The sequence below is a fragment of the Varroa destructor genome, unplaced genomic scaffold (assembly GCF_002443255.2).
Source record: "Varroa destructor unplaced genomic scaffold, Vdes_3.0 BEIS01000001.1, whole genome shotgun sequence".
NCBI classification, from domain to species: domain Eukaryota; kingdom Metazoa; phylum Arthropoda; class Arachnida; order Mesostigmata; family Varroidae; genus Varroa; species Varroa destructor.
Window position 1 is genome coordinate 69,643,097 of NW_019211454.1, and position 24,532 is coordinate 69,667,628.

Below are 24,532 nucleotides of genomic sequence, written 5' to 3' on the forward strand. Positions count from 1 at the left end.
GTAACAAGGTGCGCCTGTCCAAAGAGTGTTTATCCGCAACAATCACTTTGTCACTAATTACGTTTTTAACATGAACACCTATAAAAGGCACATGATATACTTGTTTACCAATTGGATAACATTGATTATTCTAAGACATCTGCTGCAAATGTGTGGAGGTGAAAATGTATAGAAAATGAGATGTTTGTTTATGTGGGACTGCGGTGCTTTTAGATACAGCCTCAAAGATTTAAGTGATACTTCGTGATTATTAATTCTAACGATGGTTATAGTAAAAACACGTATAAATGAGCAGTTAATATTTGACAGCGTATGTGGTGTCTCTGGCAGGATTTTTTCCATGCGACAATTTCCATACGGAAGTGTTATTGCCAAAACGAGAAATGACAGTCGCGCGGATCAGAGGGTTGGGCTGCTCAAAATTGCCAGAGTATACTAAAAAAAAAGCCCAGCATTTATATCTGAAATGTTACTATACGAAATAACCCAAGTGCAAGACCAAGTGAAGGAATGTGTCCACAAGACTACTTTTAATGTGGAGCTAGACCTCTTCTTCATGAATTTTTTTTTTTCGTTTTAGAAATGATTACGTTTTAAACTTCGAGACGAGGCAGCTTTCTTTAGCGATAGCATCGAGATAATTCAGAGAACCCAAACATTTTACACTGAATCTCATTATCCGACCGTAAGCGCTATTTGAATCCCGTGAAATAAGTGTAAAGTTGTAACAATAGTTTGGTACTTTTAGGTACACGCAAGGGGCATGAGAAGTTTAATATTACTAGGTTCACAAAAGCATGATCTAAATGCACACTTCAGAGGTGGATTTAGTCCTGTTGTGAGTAAAAAGAGCTTATGCTGATATTATGGAGACCGCAATGATGACATTTCCCTTTCTGCCAAGTTTAATAATCAACTAAATGATTCGTTATTATTTCAATGGAGAAAATGAATACTCGGCAATTCTCCACGGAGCTTGACTAAATTACGTTGAATTGTTCTGGAACAGATGAACTTACTCATTTACCTCAAATTTCAACATCGAATCATCTGGGACAACAGCAGCGGCATTCGCATCTCAAAATTTATAGGCCCCCGATATACGGCAATGTGTTTCTTAGAGTAAGACTGATATATTTTCTATTTATGTAAAGATCTGTTTTTAAGAAGAGCGTCGGTTATTTATTTAGTGTTTGGTTAGTGCATTTAAATATGCACCAATAAGCGTCTATCACAAAAACAATAAAAGCACTTCTGTTTTTTTTTTTTGTTATTTAATCTCGTGGTCGCAAAGATATGAAATGACTGTGATATAACGATAAGATAATCTTTCGTGTCCTACTAATCATCGGTAACTGCAGCAATGAAGGTGATGTCGTGTTCTATCGTGCCCTCAAACAAATATAGATTATATAGTTCAAGTAAACAATTACATTTTGGTATATTACAACAGGTCTGTAGCATTTATCAGTATAAATCAACGTAGTATTATCCTGTACTATAAAACTGGACTTGGAAAAAATGACTCATGAATAATGTTTATTGACGATTCTTTCTACCAACCTACAAAAGCTAGCAAATGTTCATTCAATCGTAGAATTGCACATTGAATAGACTATACACTTTATAACTGGTGTTTCTGTTTCGTGGAATTACTAGTTTTATTCAGAAATATATATGTGTATATAGATATGATTGCTTTGGGCCTTTCGAAATTTTAATGAAATACTAATAGATCATATTGAAAGTCATTCGTTTTAGAAAAATAGTAGTGGTCTAAAGATAATTTGTACACATTTGAAGTTTTCTTTGCGCTTCATACTTTTATCATAAGCCGTATCTCTATCTAGCTTGATGCTCCAATGAAAATAGAAGGCGATAAATCCGCACATTTAGTCTCTTACAGCAACACGTTTCAAACATTTTTTTAGGAGAACTGAATTCAGTGAAGAAACCTAGAGCTTTTCGAACAAGTCTATCGCAGTCGACCTCGACAAAATTTCAGTCTTAAAGGTATTGTGACAGGCTACAACATCTCCGACGAGAGACGGCCAATGTATTATCGAAATATTACCATAGACTTTGTCGGTGACTGATTTTCTTTGTTTGTGTCAGTCAAATATTTATTCAAATAATAGACGACACTGAGTGCTAGTACACTTGATTACATATTCTCCTCGAAAATACTCAGTAATCATTTCAGTCTCAATATGGAAGAATGGAATTAGGTGCGATTTACAAAAAGATGTACATTAGAATCTCGAAAGCTTCTACTTCTTCAAAGCCATTGCTGTCATCTTGTGCGCCAGCGGCGGCGGCGGCGGCGGCAGAGTAAACGATGCTTCTATTGCGACAAGAGAGGAATGTTTACATCTGAAGATTAGCAAGGATGAGAGTAAGACGGTGTTTACTGAGGTTCGAATCCCGCCATATCGTCGTTTATGGCCAGCTTGCACAGGGCTCTCGCAAGTCAGAACAATAGATGATCTACATTTGTCGCAGTCTTAAATTGTTCCAATTAAAGTTCCGACGGAAGTCAGGCGACCGCTCAAAAATATTACCACAACCGTGGGTGTGATTAACCGAGCACTGTTAGTGTCAGTGTGGATGATCATCTAGCGGCCTAATATGTGGCGTTAACCTGGGTTGACCCGAAATAAAGCCCGACAAAGAAGACTATGCCTATATCTTATGAATCAACTTATAATCATTCTGCAAACGACACTTCTTAACACCCACACCAAGGCGTGACGGTATTACCATTGAAACTGTCGAAGATCGAGAACGCACGGAGTTCCAGCAGGCACAATAGAACTCCTGAGAAAAGAACATTACCAAATCTGAAAACGTTTTACGAGAAAGCTAAAATTACAAAGAGCTGAATTGAACTGACAACACTTGTCTCTAAAAGATCGAAAGAGCGATAAGGTACCGCGAGTTCTAAAACTAACATTTCCACAAGAGCCCGACGCTGGATTAGTGGGAAAAACGTTTAATTGATTTATCGGGGTCCCTTACAGAATCCTGTCTCCTGGCTCTTTATCTTTCGAAGCTATTAATACCTTTCCCGGAAACCTCCAATGATACCTTGCCTGCACACATTCTGTAAAATATCTCCTAGTGAAGCTATTTGCTAGTAAAATCAATACAACCATAAATGAAGACAGGTACCGTTGTGTTTCAAGCGGACGATATTTCGATAAAATAGTCAGACCCGACGAAGAATCCTGCCGACTAACCAGCGGTCCGCCAATGCTGCACTATTGAGCTAAACGATGTCCAGTATTAGAGAAGATCAGTTTTCAAAGGAAGCAAGGTGCTTAGGTGTTGGAAAACTTGTTTCAACACCTTCCAAAAAAAAATTTTCAGAATAAGCGTTCCGAAGCACTCTGAGTATAAACTGGACTCCCTAAGGTTCCTCTTTAATACGACGTGCATTCCTTTATTTCATCGATGACTTAGAGACTTCTCGATAAGCTATTCGTACGGCAATACTTTTCACTATTCTATAATAAATTCACTAAAAGAAATACACGTAACAGTTGCAAACTACCTTAAATCAAACAGGATTGTTTTGAATATAAGGACATCGCGAATTTTCATCAATCGCCATTCATGAGTTGAAAGGATTACGAATTTAATTTCTTCGAATAAGCAACGAAGCCTGACTTGTTTTACTAGTATCTAATAGTGCGTGCTTCATTTGTCAGCCGCGCGTTCAATTGTACCAGTCGTTAGTTATTTTTTTTCGTTAACGAATTTGTCAAGAGGAACAACATCCTGGCAGCGGCTCGCGTAGCAGAGAGTCGAGTAAAATCTCATACAGTTGGATCACGGTAACCAGGCATAACAGCTTTTAACTATATGTTGCGTTGATCAATGTTTTTTTTATACTAGTTAAATAGATTTATTTCTTATTTGACTTGTAATGGCTAATAGCTCAAGTCAATAATATAGATTGATCTGTGCTATACATTAGATGAATACGGTTCTAATCTAGAATCAAGGCTAAATGGGCCAACCTAGATACCTGAATGGAAGTTGCAAAGATTCTTTTACAGAACCCTTTTTTTTTAGCGTATAACGTCAACATCATTCTCCTATTCGCTAGCCATACTCTATTGCACGACCTAAACATATTTGCGTATTATATTCATCATTGCATATAGTTCCGTGAACATTCGTGCTATTCGTGGCACATAGTCGGACAGATATACATGGCCCTACGGAAGCTCACATGGCAATCAATCGATAGCTCGTCATGTCACGTTCCGTTGTCCTGAATCGAGCTAATTACGTATCTCAGGTAACCCAAGTCAATAGATATAAATAGGAAAAATTTATTTCCTAACTTCTCCATAACTTCCAATGATAACAGTGATAAAAAACTTCTAGTAGATAGAAATGCTATCAACAGTGGTAGCGCTCAATAAGTGTTACACGTAAGTGACAAGTCTGCTGCCAGTTACGTTACACTAGCAGCACACGTGACACGTACAAAATGTAGTCCTTATCGATTACAGTGTTTCCTCAATAAACTTCCCTGTCAAGCAGGAGATCGTATCGTTTAGCTAAACTGGCACTTACAACCAAAGCTCTAGCGATAATACTCGCCTAATAGTCTCATATAGATAATAATGATGACGAATTTTTCTTTTATTTCATGCTGCATTCACATCATTACTCTACATTTGCGGGATTATTTTCCATTAGAGATCTATTGTTGGGTATAATTTCAGGCTTCTCTTGACCTGATAATATGGGCTGCCTTTTATGGAACTCCATTCATCCGCATGATTAGATCGGTTCGTGTATTTTCGAAACTTAACGATTTATCCATTAGACGCTTCATGTGTGCAAAAGTGTATTAGAATCGTATGCACAGTATTTCAGAAAAATCATTTAGAAATTAATAGTACTTCTTCTATTCTTATAACAATACCTCTAAAATAGCAATTTTATCTATATTTAGTTAGAATTAGGTCAGTCTTATCGCAGTTATGCGTTCGATCTTTTCAGAACTTCTGTGCCTCCTTTTCGACAACGGTACTTGCAGAAAAGTTTCACTACTTGAATATTTAACCGATCGTATTGTGGGCAGATTGGCCAACGCACGAAAGCTCACACGACCAACTCAGATTAACATATGTCCTAATGTATTCCCATTGGTCCTAGGCCGCAGCCTATATCACCATTAATCCAATGCTCATTCAAACGTCTACTAAACGATATCAAATACATATGCTGACTTCCCTATGCTAATAATTAGCTATAAGAATTATTCACTTGATAGTAATATTCAAGTCAGTCGACTATAATTATCGACAGAATTAATATAAACTCCGAGTCTAGTAGTCTAGGGATACTTTTGCGTTACTGTCTTGCGAAAATACGAACTGTTTATGTGTTCTCTTTGCAATATTGTGACACACCTGGATGTCGCTGATACGCTGTAGATGTGCTAGATTGTTCTAAGGTTGTTTCAGAAGATATCTGCAACCTCAGTAACTTGCTTTCCGTATTCCTTTCTGACGTTTTATTTTCTGAAATTATATATCTGAAGATTATACCAAAAGCTAAGGAACAAGGTTTTAGCTTAATAATGACTTTCAGTTTCAGGTGTCATGTCTTGTTTTTTTTTATACAGCAGTGCTGCTAAGCACCCACCAATTAAATCCGGAAATGATTTGAAGTTACAGATATTATCTACTGAAGTGGTTGTTACAATTAATTAGTTTACTAAGGCCGAATATTTGTGAATCCACATTATGAGGTGGTTCCGTAGTGCAGTGCATAAATAGGTCATAAGCCATCTACCAGCTATGGCCATTGGACAGAAGGGCATTTTTTTAGAATTCTGTGCCGCACGCACCAGAACATTTCCGTGATTCTAGTAGTCATAGGTGAATATAAACTCAGTAAAAAAAAATTAAATTCTGTTGTTAAGGAAAATGCCCACGTGTGAATATAGTAAATCGAACACGTGGTTTCGTCGTATTCGCTGGACCTTGAATAAGCTATCAATTGATGCTATAAGCAGTAATACAGGGGCAAATAAAAGTGCTCAATTGTCAAGTATATTTATCGTTAAGAAGCAATTGCCGCGTCTGGGTCTGGAGTGATTGAAACCTTTTATGATAATGAACGTTAAAAATCTATGCGCACAATGTCGTAACTTATTTGACACATATTAATCCTACTTAACTAGATATACCGACTATGTTGTAGATCCGTTATGAAAACGTTCACTTTGGTGATGTACTTGTCTTTTGCAAAGAAAAAAATTTTATAGCAAAGAACCATCCTTGGGATACCTACTATGAAAAACTTATAAAAATATAAGCACTACTATCTGCCAGATATATGAGTGAGCGACTATTTTACAAAGCAAATAAACATATCTTCAGGAAGTTATACCGCGCGAAGTCTACACCTGTATTGCTATCTGACGTAATAACGGCAAACGATCAATTCGGTTGCTTCTTGAATATTGACGATAGCATTACCGTTATCGACATGAATGCAACCAATAAAATGTATTATTATTATTATTATTATTATAAAATAAATTAATGTCCTATTACTCAGACGATAGCACTGACTACTTAAACTAGCGTCTTGCAGCTATAATTTACTCGCTATCACACGATGGTCGCTAAAATAACCTTACTATTTGACTGAATTGCATATGTGCGCTTTGGGTATCAATGCATATTATTGTATGGTCGTATATATTTCATTGCTGGTCTCGAAGTAGTTTACAATTTTTCAAGCGGTCCACTAACGCGACTGTTATGACATTTTTGGCGGGCGTTTCAAAAACTTGTGCGCCGCTAATGATCAATTCTCATGGATTGTTGGCCTAAGCAATAGAACACTTTTATTGTTTCCAAACATATTATTGCTGCAGCTACATATATTTTTGCTGATTCCTTTATTAAAAATATCAAGCCTTTTAATATCATCTGATAGAATTCAACTGTTTTTTCCTATTATTGAAAATATGCATAATGCCGTTTTGCACTAACAAATTTTCTATTCAATTTCTATTTAAAAAATCTTATATTATTTTGTATATAATTATTTGTTTTAACTGTAACAATGACTCGGAGTTCTTAACGGATAGAATTTTATTTTTAAACAATAGATCGAAGTCAATTACGATATGTTGCATCTATGAATACAGTTATCTGTTACAATTAATCTGTACGAACATTTGATTTAATGTAAAAACACTTTATTTTTTTTATAACACACAATAAGAGTGTAATCCTGCGATAATGGTGTAATTCGCAAGTATATATATATATATATATATATATATATATATGTAGATTTGATGTTTTCCTATCTTCATGTAGCAAATTCTACCAGCTTTTGAGCTGTACCACGTATGCTCAACTCACCTAGAGATAGCGACGCCGACTACAGTAGCATAACTTCAGTGAACAAAGCGGTTAAAATAAACGAGAATAGCTTCTCCAATGGACAAGATCGAAACAGATTTTTAAAAAGAGAACTCACATTACTTTCTGATTGTGTATCAGATCTAAAGTCTATTGCATTACCGTACATTTTGCAAACTAATACTAAATTATATATATATATAAGCACAAATATACTTAGAAAGCAGATTTTTTTTGAATGTAATGTACTAAAACGACCATGATATCTATAGGAAATTCTTTTTTCATCTTATTAGAAATGTTCGGTGGCAATCGTTTGTTCAGCCAGAGCCTGTCTCTGTCTTGATTATGCGTTTAGACTAGATGTTTTGATCACGCCAGGAAGGTTAGTTCTTCGACGTGCACTGAAGTCACTTGACCATAGAGAACTGACGCAGAACGTCAGAGAAAGTTGAACTTTTTAACTACATATGCGAAGATATATGGCCGCAGTCGGCATAATTGTTCGTGTTTGCATATTTAAGACGACTGCTTTCGCTGTTGTTCCGTCTCAGAGTAAAGTCCATATTTTCAAGTCGGTGATCAAAAACAGCATTCAATGTTCCGCTCATCGAAACATTTAGGGATTTGTTTACTGGCACCATTTTCATATCATCACCGCCCTAAACAACCAAATATAGACAAATACATCTTGTAACTAGAAAGTAATAAGTTGTTTCTGTAATCTGGTACGAAGCCAACTTACGAATAAGAAGAAATCGAACATTTCTACATTTTTTACCTCTTTTCCCTGCGAGGTCAGAAGCTTCTCCTTATATCGTTCGAACGGTACAAACGTTTTGATGAACTGGTTGTATAGCGGACTTATCAGCCGATCATCGACCTAGATCCAAAGAACACAGAACAGTCTTTGTGCAGTATATATAAGACTGTAATAGATCATTGATAAAGGCAGTATGCAATTTTTTTCGATACTATTAATGTGAATTTAATAACTTCAGACATTAAAAAAACGACTGGAAAAAGCGAAAAATTTTATATAGGCGACAAGCATCTCAGCTTACAAAGGCTTGTCATTACTGATATGCACAGATGTGCTACTTATTTTTACGGATTCCAAACAGTCGATTGGAACTCAATCATTCATTCATTCGTCGTAGTTGCCACACTGAGATCTGTTTTAACGCACCTACCTGAAGTTGGACAAAAAGAAGTGTCTCTGAATGTCGTCTATTCCTACTGCCGGCGCGCTTCCGATCACCCGCGCGCGCTATACAATTCTATTCAACGTCAGGACATAGGTGCATTGAGGCTAGTTATAAAATTTTCAATCGGTGTAGCAATGCCTAGTTGACCGTCATAACAATTGTCGTCGAAATTGAAAATGCTTTCCGCTTGAAGCGTTTTGCCGCGTTCATATCATAGTATGCAATATTTGCATAAAATTTTGGCCTATCCGTAATATAATTTGGCAAAATGCGTATCGACGATCTGAAATCCTACACAAAGAAAGTGACGAACTGGCATTGTGAAAGGTCAATAGCATCACGAATGAGTGGTCGAATATACCTTTCTCTAAATGTGTTTCATTAGACATAAAAGCGCATACAATGATTCAGTTTCTAAATAATTTTCCGAAACATAATGGGTACGGGTGTCGGATTCGACCGCTCGGTGAATTTCCGGGCGCAGGTTGCCTGCAGCTAAAGCGACATCTCACACCTGCAGTCTGATTTTAAGGATCGTTGACTAAAGCGATATTGTAAGCATGCCCCTTAGGCGTACGAAGCCCTGAAGTGCTTCAGTGTTCATAGTACATTTGAGCTCCTTCCAGCCACGAGACCTCGTCTTTCTCTGGCTGTCAAAGGACTAGCATATAGTATCGTATTGCTCAATATGAGGAAATTACAAAAGAAAGAGCTGAATTTACAACCGAGAAAAACAGACTCGTCATAGAAATATTACGGATCATTTTGTAATGAGATCTTGTGATTTCTGGAGTGCGAATTGTGTACAGCCCTCAGAAAAAAAGCACAACGACATTACTAATATTGCCGTTACCTTAAAATTGGTCTCAACTTTCTTATACTATTCCTAAATCTTTCTGCAAAAGGGAGACTCATATTGTATTGATTGGCTTTAAGGCAAATGTCAATTTTGCTTAAAAATTGTCATATACGGCATGTCTAACGAAGAAGAACATTGTCTAACGAAATATATAATAGTTGATAATGTCAGCTACGAATTTCATATAAATGGACCTGTTTTGGGATGGTGCATCCAGTGCAAACAGAGACCGGTAACCCAACGACAATGACCAACAGTGTCGCTATCATCGAGTACCATACGTAAGAGATTCGGTAGAACCAGACGATCTCCTTTGCAGTCGCGGATGACGATAACCTTATAAGAACAATAGTTACAATTAAATATACCTGCTAACCTAACTATGCCTTATCTATTGCGTTGGAGGCTAGAAGATGACCATGCCAGTGACATTATTAATTAAAGCTACTAAGAAGAAATATTATCGTAAATATACACTCAAATCTGAGTACTGCCAAACCTCGCAGTTCCCATAACAAAAAAGGTAAGGCTTAACAACTGTGAAACATTCAACGGCGCAGCGTTCTGTCGTTGTTATTTTACCGGCAGTCAAAATGATCAAAATAACAAATTACAATTATGTTTACCATACGATTTAATGCACTTGGAAGGAGAATAGGTTTGGAAAAAATTATGCAATGTGGAAACTGAACGTATCTTACAAACTTGTAGGAAGCCATACTAATACTGGAACATTCGGGTACATCTTCAATGAATGCTATTAGAAGCATTACGCAGTTAAGCTTCCCAATGAAGCCAAATAAGGTAACTATTTATTTTTTCATCAAAAACTAATACGAAATAATAGATCTATACGAACTGTGTAGGTAAGGTAGCGTTGATCCAGGTAGGACAGCCAGCAACCGAAATAGGAGCGGGCGACACGGGCGGCTTATAGATGAAGTTTCCAATGCCAATCCAGAAAGTGAGAGCCAGTGATATCAAAAGACCTACTACGGCGCCCTATAAACCATAGCCGAAAAAGTTACATGTTACAAGGATACGGTAAGAACTGATTTTAATACAATTCATCGCCAGCTCAGCCAAGGGAATACCAAATTATTCGCAAATAAACGTGAGAGGATGCGTTTGCGGGCAAAAAAAGCCCCAGATCAGTGTTTTTTATTCTTATTTCGTTTTCAGACACAACGAATTCATTTTGAGCTGTGAGCGTGTACGGCACATTTATTTAATTAAGCTTTGACCACTGATGTTTGACCATCTATGTACGTTCAACGTAGACGTTATCTTGTACGAATACATTATGCGATGTTTATATGTGATTTTAGTTCCAGGTTGAACATAATGTGTGTCCTGAAGACTTCAGGGGAACCTATCCTAGAAGCCAAAACATGCGCTCTCCCTGTACGGGCTCTGATCACTTTTAAAAAAGCTATACTTGAGCGAGAACATATCGTTAATAAGTATCTCCGCCAAAGCAACAAACTTTGTGAAAAAAAAAAAACGTTTTCTCTTAAATTGTCAAATGTCTCTTTCTAAACGGAAAAATACCTACGCTCAAATATCGCACATATTAGCAGTTAGAAGTTATGTGTTGCCCTCTTAAAGAATTGCATATCCCGAATGGTCGATTCTATCGCGCTAGATCACATACTGTGCTCTGTACGGGGTAGATGCTTAAGAAAATATCGTTTTCAATTGAATATTTGCAGTTCTATAAGGACCTGTTTAACAGTAAGATCTACAAGTCACTTAGTTGTTTTGATTGCAGCTTTAAGTGCTGAATCGACCTACCGCGCCTATTTTTTTTTTAATTCGGTCTACTACTGTTTTCTCTGCTGTATGTTCCGGATGTTCGACGGGACGGTAAGCTAAGTTTAATGTCTGCGATCTGAAGAGTGCACGGGTTGGAATATATTCCATGAACTATAAGTAAAGCCTAATTGTCGGGGGTTAGTAGTGGTTACTGGTCCAATAGATTCGAAAAATTATTTGAGATTATGGTTTTGATGCGCAAATATTGACTTGTTTAAGTAAACTAAAGGAAAAAGAATAATAGCCCTTATCGAACGACATTCGAATTTAGCCATTGAACACCCTAATTTGAATATTGCGGGCAAAACTGCAGCGGAGTCAACAGGCGACACATTTGTCACTACTGAATGCAGACAACCTTTCCTCTACGATATTAAATCTGAGCACAATTTATAAAAACAGATGCAGTCTCAGATTATTCGAATTTTTTATAAAATATATGTATATATAACTTCAAAATACACACCGCAGGTATACGTCTAGTCACAAGAAAACTCTACATATGCCATATGAGGTACATTTCTGCGAAGTTGTTTATAATAAGCATTACAGCAGTTTCTTATGACCTAGCCTACAGACCCAGAGAAAGTCCGTCTTAAATTCATTCATTTCAATTTAAATGACTAATATATTTGCAGTTGTCAGTTATGAATAATTGACACGTAGCTAATCAAGGCTATCTGCGTTTGTCTCCTGCAGTAAACGCCACACTTCTCAAAAGCTTACGTGCTTATTAGCTTGAGGTATAAATATTCCTAATGTGAAGACGCCAAGTATGGGCCCACCAAGGATACCGAAGGTGGCCAGAGCTGCTTGCAGAACATTTCCAAGCTGCTGGGCGACGTAAACCAAAGCAATGGCCAAAACTCCGAAGAAAATCGCTGAGATGTTGCAACAGCAAATTCAGATGAAACGGTAGTACATTAAGATTATCAGATTCGACATAGTGAACATAGGGTATGTAATTGAGCATGGGACAGGCATAGGTAAAGACTATTAAAATCAGCAAAAACTTTTTTGTGAAACAGCCAGTGATTCTAATTCGAAGTGATAATTCACATATTCGCCTGTAGAGGACAAAACGGGTATCTTCAAAAATCTTTATCGCATAAGAAAAACAGTCATCCATTCTAGTTATAAAATTTAGCGCCTATCTAAAAATACTGCTACAAAAAACTGAATAGTAATTGAACAGCATCAATATTGCTGCACGCAAAACGAAAAAGGTGCATAGATAGCAAAATATACCGAATGCTTTGGTCACCCATGTCGCCATCTGGTCAGACAGTTCTCGTTCTAAATAGCCTTTGACGACATCTTCTAGAGCAACAGTTGCTAAAGAGTTGACGCTTGAGCTGACTGTCGACAAAGCCCCACTGAAAATCCCTGAAACAAAAAATCCAGGCAACCCTGGAAAGAAGCTGCATGGAAAAGGTAGGTTATGATTCCACTAGTCCGTATGCCTGTGACAAATATTTTATCTGCAAAGAATCATAGCTATAGCTGGGTTTCAGCTGTCTTCGTTCTGCACATTTTACCGAAAGGAACAGTATATGTAATGAGGTAGCGGGGTATCCCAATAGTCCTAAGTACCAAAAGCGGCTATGTTTAATATGTATCTGATCGTGCTGATAAACATCTTCGTGGTAATCGAAGGATTAAACGTCTACTGGACCGAACTAACTAACCCCCCTTGGTTTTTTTTACTCGATCAAAGATGAGGATGAAAGGATAAAGGATTAAAGCTGTAGATTGCTATCATATCGAAACAGATCATTTCGACCTTGAGAAGAGCACTCGTAAATCAGGCAGACAGGGCCCTATGGCGGCTATAGCACACAATCGAAGAAAGCGCTTGATATATCGTTCAACCGTTTGTCGCAAGATACTAACCCTAACGTGTCCATAACGAAAAGTGGCAAAAGCTGATCGGTAGCTACAATGCGTTTTGCCTGAAGGGGGTCGCAGCTGTGATACTTGGCGAACATCACCAGCCCCGCTAGGGAGCAAACGAACAGCAGGAACACCAAACCTAGTAAAATTAAACCATATTTATTTCTAAATCATATTGTCTAACTGATATAAAGCGATGAGAACAATTTCTGTGATTTAACTTTACGTTGAGTTAGAAAAGAATATATTAACGAATCGCTTAGACGGCGATACAGGGTTTCATTGCACAAGCTAATTATCTGCTGTAGAATAATTTGGGCTGTCTATAATCAACCTGTTGCAACACTATGTATTATGAGAATAACTATTACCGGGTAAATTAAGCCATATGGCCCGTCGAGCTTTTTCCTCAGACGATAAAGTTAAATAACGCTGCACCATTGCTTGAGAAGTACCGTAAATTGAAAGCCAGGTAAAGTTACAGCCGATGATCAGGCCCCAAACCGTGTGCCTGTCGGTAGGATCCGGGTTGAAGCTGAAGAACGGCGAGAAAATGTATTTAGACAGGTTACCCATGAAATTTATCGTTGTTGTACATATGACCGTGATTGCAGCCTTCTAGGTGTAGAAAAATAAGTTCATTGCCGGTTTCAATCCTTGGAAAACTTGCTTCGGGATTGATTCAAAATTTTCCAAAGAAAGTATTTACATCGTAATGTTGTTAAACTCATTCATCATTTCTAGAGCAGTATTTTTCATATTAATCTATCATACGTTGTCGATTGGGGGGTAATATCTACGTTAAGATATTCAAATGCGACCATAAAGGTAGAGCTAAGTTAGGCTAAAATAACAAATACGATGTCATCTTCTGAATCAGTCAGTGAGCTTACGGAGGCATCCGCGTCAAGACACCATTAGACATCTCAGTAAGGCAGCTGGAAACTAAATAACTTGTATCAACGATTATTTGAATCTGCAAGGCGGATTATTGGTGAATCATAGAAGAGATCTTCGGCACGTACGGCGTTTGTTAAGACTATATTATATTTGGCTAAATGATTAGAGCTAGGCAGAAGGTTTCAGAGTTGTACCTTGCATCCATGAGTGTGTACATCTTTAAACATTTTTTTTACCGAATACAGCAGTATAGGTAATAAGGTAGCTGGGTATTCCGACAGTGCTCAGTCGAAATTAAAGTCACCTATCGAGATCATGCGATTGTCACGTTAGGTAATTTAAAGCCTACGACGTGAAGTTGAATACGCTCGCCAAAAGCGAATATCTGTATCTCCGTAGTATTGATAGCTACGCGTGGCCTTTATTTTTGCCTTTGAGGCTAGTCTGAAACTCCGTGATGTTCTCAATCCAAAACTCAACTGTATTGGCCATCATTCCCATTTTATGTGAAATGATAGGATATCGAACCAAGTGTTGCTTTCGCTCGACGGGTCTGAGGTTCTGCAGATTCGAATCAGATGGCAATAGCAAGGCAAATTGCTGTGTACGCGCGTATTGGCTACAATTTTGTCAAAAAAAAAAGGCCGAACATCCCAGGCTTAAGGTAGTAACAGAGGGCAACAGAGCACCCTCATAAACAAGGTTCTTTTGGTAACCACATCCAGGCGATGCAGGGGAGAGAACCCTTGAAGAAGCCTTCTCATTCAAGTCGACGCTGCTGTTGTTGTTGTCATTGATATGGTCAATACCTGAGTACAGGTACACAGGGCCATCTTGTGTACCAGCCTGGCGGGCTTTTTGGAACAAGTTGAGAACGTAGCAGGGTTGTTTATAGATGGGCTGTTATTAAGGAGTAAATAACGCCTATGTAAATTGCAACTGTTACCGCCGCTACAGTCGCTATTGTCGTTTGTCGCTAGTGTTCGCATTATGTAGCCGATTTATAGAGGCTGTTGTTTGATGGTAGCGATTCTAACAAGAGATATGCAGCCGAATTTTTCCAAACATCAATTGAAAATACTGCAAATCCGGGCGATCGAAACTGTTCGCGTTCTGTATCGCTCTGCCAATCATTGGTTCTATCGTACAGGAGTTCGATCGGTAAAATAGAAGTTGGCGACGTCATGACGTTCACGTGCCCCTTTGACGCTGCATGTGCCGTGTTGCCCCAACTGCTACAGCGAAGTCGAAGAGTAACATATTAATGGGCCTGACAATCAAACGTGGAAAATCAGCAGTGGATTCAGTGGAATTGATGTGTTTTGTCAAGGTCTTCGATACCGCCGAGTAGAAACATACCTAAAATTAACAGTGGATGCCTGGCGCAACATCAGGTCGAAAGGAAGATTCTTCACGTTTAGGATACAAACTTAAAAAAAAATTCACGTTTAGGAGCTAAAACCTATAACGCTTTTAGCCTATGAGGTAAGTGGTCATCGTTAGATGAGTAGAACACTAGAAAAAGAACTAAACAGAAAAACCACGTCAAAGATAGCATTTGAATTCTAGTTTCTCGTAATGCACTATGATAATTACTTTGTACCCATGTTTCCGGTAATTTAGTATCAATTGTAGCATTGAGAACTCTAAGCTTAGTTCTTTCATTTTCAATCGTATCATGTAGCATTATTATTGTTACTTCGATGGTAACCTATTTATAGGGAAGTTTGCGGCACCTTACGAAGCCTTAAGAGACAACTTGACCTTAATTTTTAACGAACAATTTTCCCATGAAAACGTTGTTGAGATTTTGTGCTTTGTGAAAATGATATCTGATGACGGACAGTCTGCATTCTCGTCACGGTGATTCTTACATAGTGAGGTCGAGCGCTGTTGACCAACAAGAATAACTAATTACTATTTAGTAATTTGGCCGATAAGCCGCCACCGATCGGACATTATAAGGTGTTATTGCTATACATTTGCCTCCTTTAGGTGATCTCCTTTAGGATCGGTTGAATCCACCCACCACCAATATAACCGTCTGTGATTATCGTAGAGGGTTAATTTTTCATCATACGTCGAAATTCGATGCAGGAGTGCGCCACTATTGTCACGTAAGGGTGACGATAAAGAAGCGTCATCACGTTCCTGCTTTTCTTCTCGCTTAAATCATGCGGCGTGAGCTTTTACATACACCAGACCTAAGTGCTAATACTCATGCACTCTGAAATGAATCGGTTTTCGTCACAAGTTTTACTACAGATATGAACTGTTCGCTATTCATCTTCGCAGAGAATCTTCCACAATAAGGATTTTTTATTTCAAAAGTAACTTCCTGCCATTTTTTGAACCAGTCCTTCACGGCGCTTCTAGCAGTAGACACAGGTTTCTTCACAGGTTTATACAACAAGCTACCTTCGCTGCTACAGTTCTCAGACAGAATTAATCAGCCAGTTAGATTTCCATAATTCACTGGAACCGACGCGCTAAAAACACGGGTGACGGTGTTCGAGTGAACAACGTTCAGAATTCAAAGAGTCGAAATACATCTCGAATGTAAAAAAGGTTCCGCGAAACGCCGCAGGGTCGTCGTCATAAGATAGCGCCATCTTGAAATATGAAATTCATGTTCAATACCGAACCACCCAGTATGCAGTCAGGTTAAGGTAATATTCCGATACCAGACGGAAGCATTATTTACTGGTTATCCTCGCCAAATACGTGAAGCACAGTGGTTCCAATCTGTGCGCCCATTCTATGTGGCCTTTTCAACTACAGACGCCATTTAGGAGGCATTAATGACTCATCTGAGTCGCAATTTGAAGGAGGGTTCAATGCTCTTCTAGGATTCTTCGTACGAGCCTATTGATTTCCGTGTTCCTCACTTGAAAAATGTGATCCGATCATGGATGGCGGCCGTTTTGATGACGTTATCCATTCCTCCTAGGTCCGTGGAGCCCTTGATCACTACAGCCATAATGGAAGCGTACATTATTCCGATCTGAAATGCGTCTGTCCAAATTACAGCTTTAATTCCTCCCTGAAATATATTGCACGAAGAAGATGTTCCGCTGAGTTATAGATTTCACGTACTAGTATATATATATATAGATTATCAGAACACCTCAAGGAATGGCTTTACTCCTTATCATAGCTAACATAAACCGTTGTGCATTTTGGGCAGCGAAATCTCAGTTTCTGCTCTTATCTTGAATAAAAATTGTCCAAAACAAAAGATATAGCTATATTTACAGTACAACGCCCATACGAGTGGGAACGCTAACAGGCTAATTGATTAACGCGATGATATTTTACAGCTGTACAAACAATCTTCAAACAAAACAAAGACTTCAACAGTGTGAAGCTGAAGAATTCAGAATACGAATTGTCTATCGTTGTAATCGTATATGACGACTCATTTGAAGTGGTGGAAAAACGCTCGAACGAACAAGCTGGAATGATGCTAGAAGTAGAGTGCTCCTTTACTAGGGCTCGGATGAATATACAAAGCATTGACGTCAATCGGACAAAAGATTCTGCTGCAGGAAGCGCAGTACCCAATAACAGTCGATTGAGTACAGTTTACTAACGCATCAACAGCTAATAGCAGAAACGCGTAAAGTTTACCACTTATCTCTAATATTTTTTATGTGGAGCTAAGGTGGATCGTTGCGTTTTATTTATTTTAGGTTAGAATACGGGATTAAACAAAATGTGGGATATATGGCTACTCGTTCGAGTGATTTAGGCTCGAGCCTTAATTGATACCGGTGTATTCTTATAATTATAAATTTAATAATATATATTTAATAAAAAGCATTCATCATTTTTACCACAACCTGAACGTTGTACGCGGTGAAGTTACATAGACATCATGCAAAATACAGCTTACAATAGATGTGTAAAAGGTGCAAACGGTGCCTATCGACAACACCGAGGTCCAGACGCTGATACCTGTCACCTGGGATAACGCTAAAGACGGGGCGTACAGGACGATGGCCATATATACAATCTGAAAACAAAGCGATCGGGGTCAACTATCATTAAGACAGCATCATTTTCAATAGAGCACCTACTGTACAAATGTGCTTGACCATTTAACGACTAACGATCATCTGTTTATCGTTGCCTGAGACAAAACTGCTTAGTAACGGCTGCATTTGATTTGTCTAACAACGCAGTGAGGTAACGTGGTCAATCACCTACGTTCTACCAGCAGGAAGGAGTGTAGGACGATTTACGTTATTGCAACATGTGGCCGATCTTTAATCTAAGCTAGCTCTCCGTATCGTCGTGTGCCCGGCTTATACTAGGTTGCCCGAAACAATGGTTGTGTTTTGATGGTATCTGGTAAAGGAAATGTATACGCCTATGTAGGAAACAAATCAATATTGTTTGTCGATATTTAGCTGTATAGTGTCTTTATAGTATAAAGGCCACAGAAACTATAAAGTAATTTATGTACAGGAAGCGAATCAAAAAAAGTAACCGTCATTGCGATATAACGCAAAAGAATCTTCAGCGACAGCGTATTGCTCCAAATGATATTTTGTAAGTATTGACCAGCCGGTACCCACAATGAAAATATGAGATTTTCAACACGACAAACAAACAACGCAGGCTTAACGCGTCAGAGACGCTTGTATGTATCCAAAGGTGTATGCTTTTGCGGAAACAGCGCTTATCTTAGGTAGTGATGGATGATTAACCCAAATCTTCTCTGTAACATGTTGTTGGTAAACATTGTTGGCTTTCTAAAATTTTTTTAGGCGATGCGCTGTATATATGCCTAAATTATTACTTTGCCGTATTACAATAAATACCATATTACGTTTTTATCCTAGGGCATTGCTTCTATACAATTAACTAAGTGATTATCGTTACTAAACGACAATTATTGAGTCATGTCTATGTTTAAATGCTTCGTTTTTTTTTATACGACGACGTGTGCCAATGATTTTTTTTGTTGTCAATTAATTTTCGAGGTTTACTTGATGGACACACAAGTGGTGCAGTTCGTCTCTGCTGTTACATTGGAGGATGTTTGTAATGTCTACCCATAGGTCAGGCGATTTCTAAATTATTCCAAGTTTCGAAATTCTAACTAAGTCGCCCCCTAATATATGGAACGGCTTTAAGCGCTTCTTGGCTTTTCCTTGCACTGCGACTGATCACCTGTCATTGAAAGAACTAATCTAATATGAAATGTATAGTTAGCAAAGGCTATTTAAAATAACTCTATATTATACCTGTATCTAGGCAACCCTATTCATACCTTAATTTCACGAGACGAATTCCCATCCCAATTTGTTTGACCCAATCTCGTTTGTGTGTATATCGTTGTGACGAATAACGCGACAGTTTTGTATATGCTAGTTTGTTTTGTTTACTCGTATACTTGAACAGGTGTAAAAATTTAATTTATTGCGTTTATCCAGTGTTGTCCTGTAGGTCTTTATAACAACATCGTATAGTCCACGTAGTATCCGATGATTTAAAAAAATTTTTAAAAAAAGCAGTAGCTCTGAGACTTGCTATAAGATTTTATATACATATATATATATATATTAACCAAATCTTCTCTGTAACATGTTGTTGGTAAACATTGTTGGCTTTCTAAAATTTTTTTAGGCGATGCGCTGTATATATGCCTAAATTATTACTTTGCCGTGTTACAATAAATACCATATTACGTTTTTATCCTAGGGCATTGCTTCTATACAATTAACTAAGTGATTATCCTAACTAAACGACAATTATTGAGTCATGTCTATGTTTAAATGCTTCGTTTTTTTTTATACGACGACGTGTGCCAATGATTTTTTTTGTTGTCAATTAATTTTCGAAGTTTACTTGACGGACACACAAATGGTGCAGTTCGTCTCTGCTGTTACATTGGAGGATGGAGGATATATATATATATATACGCACATCTTCTGTTAAATAGATATTATCTTAATTTAATAAGGATCATTATTATTATTATTATTATTATTATTATTATTATTATTATTATGGAAGAAAATTAGACGTACCATTTGAATTGAAAAGATCAACGTCGCTAGCATTCGACAGGTTTTGCTAAACCGACGTTCCAGGTACTGAAACGAAATATAAGATATACGAATTAGAACGAACAAGTTTTTATAAGATTTTGGTTTTTAATATCTACTGCTTGACGAGCAAGTGGAAATCGTGAGAAGGTTTAATAACTATTAGATTTAATCTACATTTTCGATCATAGTCATCAATCAGCGATCAAGCAGTAATGCTTACTTCGTGTGCGCTGGTCAGCTCCAAACGGTAGAAGACGGGCATATACAGATAAGCAGCTGACGGAATAACGATGAAATAGCTTAATATAATGAGCATATACTGAGTTCCGAAGCGATACATTTCCGTAGCTGTTCCGAGAATTGTAATAGCAGACAAGAACGAGGCCAGGATCGAAAGTGAAACAGGAAACACCGGCAGCGATCTAATTATATTAATTAGTAAATTATACTAGTTATTATTATTCATTTTACTAATAAGATTCACATTGTAAAATAATGCGTTTGTTTATAGGGCTTCTGTAAAATTGTTAGAAAACAAAGCAACCTATAGAAGTTTCAAATTAAGCATAGTTTTTCGTCAGATTACCTAGAATACTTGTGTGATTTCCCTGTCACTTAGGTAACCCCGTTTCGGCGCTTATTCTAATTTTAACCATCACCAGTAGCAAATAGGGCATAAGTAAATCTGTGCCACCTACTGGATTAGGCGAGAAAATACCATCGAAAGGTAGAAAAAATGTCTTCGTCGAAAATATACGGACGCAAGCTGATGCCTATACTCGTAGTGGATCAGCACGACATTTGTTATCATGAGATATCACCCAAAAAGTAGCAGTCAATATTTAGATAATTCTAATCTTACCATCGCACCATCTTACCAGCATTACTTCAATCGCGGTCTAAGTTACTATCCCAAAAAAAAAAGATTTTGCCTGTAAATATAAACAAGCCCCAAGTGCAATCGTTCAATAATATTGCACAAGTTACAATATCTGATGAATCAGTCCTGATCATACAACCTGCGTTCCAACGGAGGCGATGCTTCTGGCAAGGCTATTTCAAATAATCCTGACCACCCACAGTTGCATCTGCAGCCGGTTGCTGGACGTTTATCAGAGATTTTCATCATGTCACGTCCGCTACCACTGAAAAATTTGAGTCTATTTCTGTTCAATTTTCTGAGCTCTGGTAGTCATGGGAGAACCGGGCGAGCGCTTGAAAGTTAGCTAAAGCAATTCAATTCTTGGTGAAATTGCAACTCGTACGCTTGTTCTACGCCTCTTTGAGAAAAACGAAGACATACAGTATCCCCAATCGGTTTAGAAGCCCACATTTGTCCGGGATGAAGGTAAAACGGGCTGGGTGAAGGGACCGGCGATAAAGCAGTTTTGGTTACAATTCATTCGGCTTTTTACAGACCCTTACATACAGATTTCAGCCGCATTTACCTAAAGACTATGATAAGATTTGCACCACGAGACGAAATTAGGGAAATTTCAATCCCACAGATGCTTTCGGATCGCGCTCTGTCGGTCGGGCTTTTAACGAGCAAGGTGCAGTGAACCATGAAAGACTCGAAAATTCAGGTAGCTTACGAATGTAAGTTCAATCCTGAAACGACAGCAGTAGAGATGACTCGCTTCATCATGAAACTCCGAAAATCAGATAATTAAGATGTCAATTCTATTGGAAAACTTGTTGCGAAGGTAAATAAAAACGAGTTTAATAAAAGTCGATTAATTTAAAAGTAAGCAGCTGTTGGCGGTTAGATGCAACCATAATGCTTGTTCGCTTCAATCAAATTAACTAAAAAATTTAGTAAAAATAAAAGCAAAAATGACTTTGGCTTGCCTTCAATTGTAACGGATCCTCTACAATAATCGTTTATGGTTAAATCGGAGAGTGGATGCCACTGGTCAATATAAGCCTTAAGCTCTTACTTAAGCTCTAATGTAATCATATTACTATTATAAGAACATTCAAAATTGAAGATACGAGTTACACCACTTCAGTTGCACGGCAGATTACGACTTCACATAATGTTGGCAAAAATACAATTCCATCGTATTCGCTAGACATTTGCAGCCGCAAGAGATTTTTGTTATCTTTTATTATTAATTTGAAGTCTTGACAATCGTTCAAATCTAAACCCAAATGAATAGGTAATCACCAAAGTAACAGAATCCTATAAATTGTCGTAGTACTTCAGATTAATATATTTTTTTTATCTTTGTTGTATTGTATTATGTATTGTAGCGTACGTTAGCTGGAAGTAAAATAATTAAAAATTAATCGTATATATATATATATATTCGAGTATTTTATATTCTTGAAAGTTAAAAAAAATTGGTCCCAATTGTAGACGCAGCCCTTATGATGTGTCATCATCATTTCTCACATTGGAACTTAGAACGTTCTGAGGAAGGAAAATACCACAATACAGTAAAAAAAAAAAAAAAAAAACAGTACAATTAATGATGCGCACGTTAGTGAGACAGAAGCTGGCAGCTGTGTTGTTCTGCTGCTGCTGGTTGGCTGTCAGAGTTGACGTAACACAAAACACACGGAAGAAATAACAAACAATTTTTCTTGACTGCTATGGACTGATCTAATACGCCAGCAGACTCGCTGAACACCTACCTCTAATTATGATTAGAAGTAGTACATAATAATAAGATAAGGATAATAGTGATAATAAGATTAACCTTCCACGGAGGTATCTCACACATTTTTTTTCCCTATAATTTTAGATTTTCAGGGGAAATGTTTAAAAAATATGGAACATTAACTTTTCTTGTTTTGACCGCATATCTCAGTATAATGTGTACTTACAGTATCTCCTGGATATATATCCACGAGTTCCACCAGAGATACCGAATAGTCCTAGCAGTTCTTTCAATGCACTAATTCAAATAGTGATAGTAGCCGAATTACAGAATTCAAATACTGAATCATAAACAATATCGTACCGGTTTCCGAGAAGCATCTCTGAGGTAGTTCTTTGTTTGCCCCCTGAGCAAGCGTAGTACAAGCCGATTAAGGCGGACACCAAGAGCGCCCCTACGAAAACGACATAGTCCCACGGTCCGAAGCGAGACACCAAGCTGTCTGCAGATGCGATATCATTGGCCTCAGTTGAACTGATTAGAGAAGATGCTGTCGAGCCTTCTAGAGGACCCGGAATACCCATCTTGTACTGCATGATTAGAAGAAGAAGAACCACCAACGCGAATTGATGATCTGCTAATTTCGTCCACTTCGTCGGTCGCTCCGTTTGCGGAAATTACTTCAACAGGCTGCACCAACCATTGATGTAGATAGTGCGTCTACATAAGATCATAGCACGTCAAATGAGATCGGACTCAGCACTTGTGACCGATTCCGCTCACCTCAGCTTTGCCTTTTCGGTCATCTGATAGCTAAGAGGCTGTCTCTATACGTCAGGTTCTTCTCTCAGCAATCGCATTACAAGAAGTTCTCGCAACTGAAGACACAGGCGACTTAGCAACAACATTGGTTGCGGATGAAAGGCATTCAAGACAGTTTGTACGGTTTAGTGTTAGAAAAATCCTTATTAAGGGCAGACATAGGAGGAAAGAAATGGAGGGGGAATGGGAGAGTAAAATCTTCTGACAAGTTTTACACTGCTTTGGGTTTGGTACGTAGTTTAGCAGATACGCCCTGCTCTAGGCGATTAACAGCATCGCGAAGCTTTTAACTGTAGACTCACTTAGGCTGATGTAGTTCTCATCTGGTATCCTAGGGCAAAGCTACGAGCCTATCGGACACCATGGCAATACCGTGAAGGACGCATACGAACTGAGTAAAAATAAAGCGACCATTGATCCTTTTCCCGTCGTGGTCTCTTGTAACTAGATAGTCTAGTACCGGTAAACTGGGTAGTAAAGTAGAAGGATAGGCCTTTCGCCTGAACTGGCACGCATAGCAATTATATCTCTCTTTTGCGAGAGGGTGTTGTACGGTCTCATTCTTGCCTGAGCGACGAACGCAGGCGATATTGAATCAACACGAGACACACAGCTGATGTAATGATACAGAAATATTGTCGCTAGTAGAAATTTTTCGAAGCAATCCAGAGGGCTTAGACTAAAGTCTCCTCTCTCTCTCTCTCTCTCTCTCTCACACACACACACACACACACACACATACACACCCTCTCCTTCTCTCTTTCTCTTTCTCTAAAAATCTCTCTGTCCATCCTTCCTATCTCTCGAGTTTTACGTCCGGCATCGCCATTAGACATCCCATCAAACCCTACTATTAGCAGGCAAATACGTTATCATCTAAGCTATCACGGGGATATCGTCCGTCCTATTGAGCTCCTTTGTTAGTCTCCGAAAAGTGACAACTTGCATAGCAGCTAAAAATATG

The 24,532-nt window shown here is 38.1% G+C and overlaps 1 protein-coding gene and 1 long non-coding RNA gene across 8 annotated transcripts; one reads left to right on the forward strand and one right to left on the reverse strand.

Annotated features, from left to right (window-relative positions):
• The first annotated feature begins 3,621 nt into the window (after positions 1 to 3,621).
• Positions 3,622 to 5,734, forward strand: LOC111255513 (uncharacterized). Of its 2 annotated transcripts, XR_002675526.2 has the most exons (4): positions 3,622 to 3,836; positions 4,170 to 4,306; positions 4,740 to 4,805; positions 5,020 to 5,734. It is a non-coding gene; the product is annotated as an uncharacterized LOC111255513 (long non-coding RNA). The 2 variants fall into 2 exon arrangements; XR_015316802.1 differs by having other exon boundaries at positions 3,622 to 4,306.
• Positions 5,735 to 7,122: 1,388 nt separating this feature from the next.
• LOC111255511 (sodium-coupled monocarboxylate transporter 1-like) lies at positions 7,123 to 24,192 on the reverse strand. 6 transcript variants are annotated; one of them, XM_022817552.2, is made up of 14 exons: positions 23,871 to 24,191; positions 23,110 to 23,466; positions 20,361 to 20,562; positions 20,120 to 20,185; positions 17,977 to 18,096; positions 16,970 to 17,124; positions 13,553 to 13,716; positions 13,182 to 13,320; positions 12,537 to 12,709; positions 12,015 to 12,169; positions 10,333 to 10,475; positions 9,668 to 9,809; positions 8,188 to 8,289; positions 7,123 to 8,068 (listed from the first exon to the last, which is right to left on the reverse strand). In XM_022817552.2, exons 2-14 carry the CDS (start codon positions 23,340 to 23,342, stop codon positions 7,871 to 7,873), a joined length of 1,992 nt encoding a protein of 663 aa, XP_022673287.1. In that variant the 5' UTR covers positions 23,343 to 23,466; positions 23,871 to 24,191; the 3' UTR covers positions 7,123 to 7,870. The 6 variants fall into 6 exon arrangements, 5 of the variants coding, with proteins under 5 accessions (XP_022673287.1, XP_022673286.1, XP_086837962.1 ...); XM_022817551.2 differs by having other exon boundaries at positions 23,110 to 23,640; XM_086981836.1 differs by adding an exon at positions 21,589 to 21,751 and having other exon boundaries at positions 23,110 to 24,191.
• Positions 24,193 to 24,532: the final 340 nt, after the last annotated feature.

What these genes read in the sequence shown, in the direction of transcription:
- LOC111255511 (XM_022817552.2), bottom strand. Translation starts at nt 23,342, where the DNA reads ATGCAGTACAAGATGGGTATTCCGGGTCCTCTAGAAGGCTCGACAGCA. An exon ending in GATCGGATCACATTTTTCAA is followed by an intron (nt 13,717 to 16,969) that starts GTGAGGAACACG and finishes GCCGTTCTTCAG; the next exon opens with CTTCAACCCGGATCCTACCG. An exon ending in CATATGGCTTAATTTACCCG is followed by an intron (nt 13,321 to 13,552) that starts GTAATAGTTATT and finishes TAATTTTACTAG; the next exon opens with GTTTGGTGTTCCTGCTGTTC.